We start from the raw sequence: 5,154 nt of genomic DNA on the forward strand, positions 1-5,154 counted from the left end.
TTCGATTTTGTTGGGTTCCAGCACATGTAGGTGTGTCTGGGAATAAGAAGGCAGATTTACTGGCGAAGAATGCGGCATCCGAGATGCTACCAAGGAGGAATCCCATTCCCTGTAATGATTTTCTACCTTACATCAAGAAATTGGTTTGTAATAAATGGCAAAAGCACTGGGATAGTCTAGATGGCAATAAGATGAGGGAAGTAACAAATATCCTATTACCTTGGAGGTATAACATGATATCCCGAAAATGGGAGACGACTCTTTGTCGTCTCCGTATTGGTCACACACGGTTGACACATGAGTTTCTGCTGAAAGGCCAACACCAACCGTATTGCAAGGACTGTTTAGTACTTTAGCAGTGAGGCATTTGTTGACTGAATGCCCTAATTATAATAACTTGAGAAATAGATATCTGTTTGAGGCTCGGGGTGAGGATGGCAGGTTCATCCTTGCCAAGATTCTTGGACATGATGTGTCCTACTATGCGAGCAGCATTTTTAGATTTATTTCAGAAGCAGGTCTTCTGAAAACTATTTAACTATTTCTGGGCTCAATCCCTGTGCCGCGCAGTGAAATGCTCCTTATGCACCATTTCAAAGGAATATAACTGCTAATATTACCAGAGAAAAAATGTAAAGGAATGCTAGGTTGAACTAGCTCGCTCACCTAATGGTGTCGGTATAGACTGGGGCGAAATACCAGAGGTCTCGTACCATTTAGATTTCTCCTCTTCGAAATCCCCCAATAGTGAGGTGCCGTTCAACCTCCCCTGCCTCGCAGACCAGTACTACTAACTCAACCCACGCTTGCCCATCACTCCTTTCAAGCACCTGTTTGATTTAAGTCCAAGTTTTTTATTTCGTGTGTTTCATTGGATTTATCATCAACTTTCTCTCGATGGCCGATTCCCAAGATACCCCATCGAAGTTAAGTACCTTATCCATGAGTTTATAACGAGATTGGGCAGTGTCATCTTTGTTTTTATTATTTAGAAGTGTTTATATATGAGCGGCGTCCCCGTTCTTTCTTTCGCCTCTGCCCTTTGTCTCGTTAGTTCGTCCGTCTTTTATATTCGTTCGATCCTTTAGGAGTTTTTTCCTTATATTCATTTAGTACACCGACTTTATGCTTTCATATAGCAATATTCATTTAGTACACCGTCTTTATGCTTTCATATAGCATTTATTTTATGTTATCCTATGATATCGGTGTTAGCGTTTCATCAGGAGTAGGTTATGTTGGTATGCCTGCATTCGTGCATGTTGGTGGATAGCGTCAACATTGAGATTGTTTCGCTAGTTCTAGGAGCTTTAATTTCGACCATCTCACTTATTATTAGTAAAACCTTTTGTTTTATTACGCTCCACCTAGTTTTACGTTTGGTTCGAGTGGGACTCTCGCGTATTTTGTTGTTTTTACTGTTCGATCTACCGCTTCAGTAACTAGGTTGGTACCCCTGCTTTCCATCTGCTGATGGCGTCATGCTTCCTCCCCTACCACTCGCCCGAGTCCCTCTCTCGCCATATTTTTTTCTGCATGCCTAACCTTACTTACGTGATTTCGCTTTTAATTCATTAATTATTTTTATGTATTTGTGCATTGATATTATATTTATTGCTTACTCCGTTATGATCATATTTTTGGGATTTTCATGTCATGATTAGGGGATCTCCAGTTGGTAGCCCTGTCTACCACTGCGCACTGGCGATTTCCCTGTACCATTACACCCCCCCCCAACAAGTTGGGGAGGTTATTCCATCCCCCCCCCCCTTCAGTGTACACCCTTCCTCTCACTCGATGGTTGTTGGTTATGATTTACGGGTCAAGTATGCTTGTACCTCAGTCTTCCATCAACGTTCCGACATATTGAGGACTGAGTATACCAACGGGGTATGACTTAGTCTCATTCATTCATACCGGGCGGTTTCGTCTCCCCCCTCCCGTCGCCATCGGTCGGGGAGGGGGAAGGCCGGGACCACCGGGGACTATCACACGTGATTAGTCGGTATATCTGCACCTTGGTGTAACCTTGCTTTTAATTACGGTTGTTAGAATGAGCACTTATATTAGGAGTGTCCTCCCCTACGGTACCTCATGCTATTATCGTCCGTATAGGACTTATTATATCCCATATCATTATTTTATATTCTACATGAATCATTACCTTTGTCCCGGTACCTCAGGTAAGGTAGGGGGGGGTTCCACTGGCTCCCCCCGCGCTCTCCCGTTGTACCCTCCCGTCATCAGACATCGGAGCCGCCGAGCTCTTAACTACATGATCGGTTGACACTGACACGGTTTTGATTAATATCCTCCCTCCGGGAGCCCTATTCATTACAGACATTAGTTTTTGATCATAATTGGCGTTTTCTATTTATGTACTCTAAGGATGTATCTTGGGTACTTTAAGTTTACTTTAAGTTACTTTAAGTTTACTTTAAGTTTACTTACCAACCCTGTTCCCCGGCCACGGGGGCCCCGGAACTAGTTATGATTATATATTAATCACTGTTTTTGCATCCTTTTTCATACCCGGCTCTGCCGGATTGCTATTGGAATAGTCTCAGTTCTCTGCATGTTTAGTCTAAGGCTATACATTTATTTTATTAACTGGCGGGTCCCGGACCCTCCGGGACCCCTTATAGAGAAACTAGTAGATGCTCATGGACTATTCCTTTTACAGGTGGTCCGTTGCCGGATGACAGCCTGCGCGGCCGTCCTTCACCAGCCTTGCGGCCATGCTGTCTGTCGGTCCCACGCGGACTGTGGGATCCAGATGGACGATATTGTGGTATGGCACCCTGACAACTGCCTTATCTGTTATGACCTTATCTCCACCCTCGCTTCAGATTCGGTGAGCCTCTTTCAGTCATTTTTGTATTTACTTCCCTTCACTGGGCGACATCAATATGATAGATAATCATTGACTTCTGTTATGAATCTTCGGGTTCATTTATCATTTTGTCCTCGGGTTTGCTAACCTTATCCCCGTTCTTTCAGAGTTCCCAGGCGGTTAAAACTTCAGCAAGAGCCACTTTGAAATTGTGGGTAGGCGGCTTCGCCCGTAACGTAAAGGCCAGGAAGCCCTACGTCCTCTCAGAAGATTATTGTAGACTTATCTACCCGAACGCAAAATCTTCGGCAGCAGTGCCTAGGCAAGTGGCGGCTCCTATAATTGCTGACATTGCGGAAATCGTAGAACTCAATCTCGTCCAGGATACAGACATCCCTGACGACCCGGACCCCATTGAAGACAATGTTACGGCTCTGACCTTAGACATAGAGCCCATGGTTTTTGACGAACCTGACACAGGTAAGGTTGTAAGTGAGGCAGGTGGGTCTGGCGCTAAGACCTCTCTTCTTAGCCCCTCTTTTTCTCCAACTTCTAATAATTTTTCCTTTCTTGGTTTTGAAGGGAACCACGAATCCTCCCCAAGATCGCTCTCGGTTCCTGCCAAGGTCAAATCTCAGAAAAGACCTTTAGTGAGGACTCGTCAGAATCCTACACTACCTGGATCATCGAAACCCAAGAAGGCTCCCCTCCCCGGAGCTCCTAGTGACTCGACTAGCACTGCCCCTATGTCTCAGGACCCGGGAGTGCAGTCATCCCCCTTAATTACCACAACCAACCTCGACCCGGAGGCCCTCACGAATATGTTGTCGAGGGTCGTTACAGAGCAGATTAGTTCTATACTTTCTGCCGTCACCAGAAGACTAGATACCCTGGAAAGTGGACTGCCTCAACAACAGCAGTTCCTCATCCCGGACGCCTCAAAACTTCCACCCTTCACGAAGAACAACCCGTGGAAAATGGCGCTCCACTGTCCTTTCACGGACGGAATGTTGACCATCGAGGGTTTTGGGACCAGGCCCATTGAAGATTTTGAGTTCTTCCCTCCCGGTCTTCAATTTCCTTTCCCCGGCTTACGGAAGAGGCTCTTGTCCGACTAGATAAGGTCCCTAAAGAGACCGTTATCTTTCCGAAGGAACAGGCTCAGTCTGTTTGGGTTCGAACCTTAAATGAGTGGGGTTGTACAAACACCATGCTGACCCCCCACAAGAGTACTTACACCATGTTTCTTGTGGACGAACAGACCCCCACTCCTTGCGTCACCAAAATGGTTGAATTAGCCCTTCAGGCAGTGACCGAAGATAAGCCTTTGCCACAACTCCGGGAGACAGATCCTACATCTCTGCTGTTCCCATCAGATAATGAATGTTGGCTTAACATTCAATCGACATTCACTTCTGGTAAGCTATCCGCGGACTGTGCATCGACGCAATTCAGTGAACGCCTCCCAAGACTACCTGAAACCTTAATCCGACTCGAGTTCGAGTCCCGGTCTAGGTTTAGCCGGAGCCTCAACATCTCGACTATGGCGGAGATGTTTTCTCTTACTTATGACGAGGAACACTCTTTTAAAGTTATGACTAAAGCCACCCTGCAATCTTTGTTAGCAGACTGCTACGACTTCTTGGTGACCAAAAGACGTTGCCGTAAGCATGTCTTATCTGAAGCCACTATCCGCCATGAGCCAAATAAGCTCATTAAAGCCTCTGCTTGGGGTCCGGACCTTTTCCCGGAGGACATGGTCAACTCGGTATTGAGCGAAGCTGCCAGAGTGAACCAGAGCCTCAAAGTCCGTTGGGGTCTCACTCCCAAACGGAAGTTCGAACAATCGAGCATTCACTCCCGGGGCAGAAAAAGGCTACGCCCTTATAGCTCTACCCAATTCCGCCACCTATTCAAGTAGTCCAGTCGGCCCCGGTCTCTCAGGGCATCCAACCCTCCACCTCCAAGTCTCAGCCCAAGTGAAGTATGTCCTCGTCCCTGAAAACCAAGTGGCTTCGAACTCGTTTACCTCTCCTGTTTATAACCCGGTCTATGAGTCCCCGGTTTTCCTCCCAAGGATACCAACGAGGCAGGGGCCCCGGTTCGAGGGGTTCTTTTCAGAACAGAAGCAAAGGGAGATATTTCTCCCGTGGAAAAGGGTCACGTGGTGGCCGAGGCGGTAAAACCTCCAACTACTGACGGTCTTCAGGTAGGAGGGAGACTTTATGTGTTCCGGAGTCGCTGGAAATTCAGTCCTTGGGCCTTCAGCATAATCTCCAAGGGCCTGGGGTGGAGTTGGATAGAAGGGGCCTCCTCCACCG

At 46.8% G+C, this 5,154-nt stretch overlaps 1 protein-coding gene across 1 annotated transcript; it reads left to right on the top strand.

Annotated features, from left to right (window-relative positions):
• The first annotated feature begins 2,442 nt into the window (after positions 1–2,442).
• LOC137626151 (uncharacterized) lies at positions 2,443–4,776 on the top strand. The gene is made up of 2 exons (XM_068357230.1): positions 2,443–2,854; positions 3,001–4,776. Exons 1-2 carry the CDS (start codon positions 2,576–2,578, stop codon positions 3,949–3,951), a joined length of 1,230 nt encoding a protein of 409 aa, XP_068213331.1. The 5' UTR covers positions 2,443–2,575; the 3' UTR covers positions 3,952–4,776.
• Positions 4,777–5,154: the final 378 nt, after the last annotated feature.

The sequence above is a fragment of the Palaemon carinicauda genome, chromosome 2 (assembly GCF_036898095.1).
Source record: "Palaemon carinicauda isolate YSFRI2023 chromosome 2, ASM3689809v2, whole genome shotgun sequence".
NCBI lineage: Eukaryota > Metazoa > Arthropoda > Malacostraca > Decapoda > Palaemonidae > Palaemon > Palaemon carinicauda.

Bases quoted from the DNA above. Each gene is read 5' to 3' on its own strand.
- LOC137626151 (XM_068357230.1), top strand. From the start codon at position 2,576: ATGTTTAGTCTAAGGCTATACATTTATTTTATTAACTGGCGGGTCCCG. The intron at 2,855-3,000 runs GTGAGCCTCTTT...CCGTTCTTTCAG, and splicing joins CCACCCTCGCTTCAGATTCG to AGTTCCCAGGCGGTTAAAAC.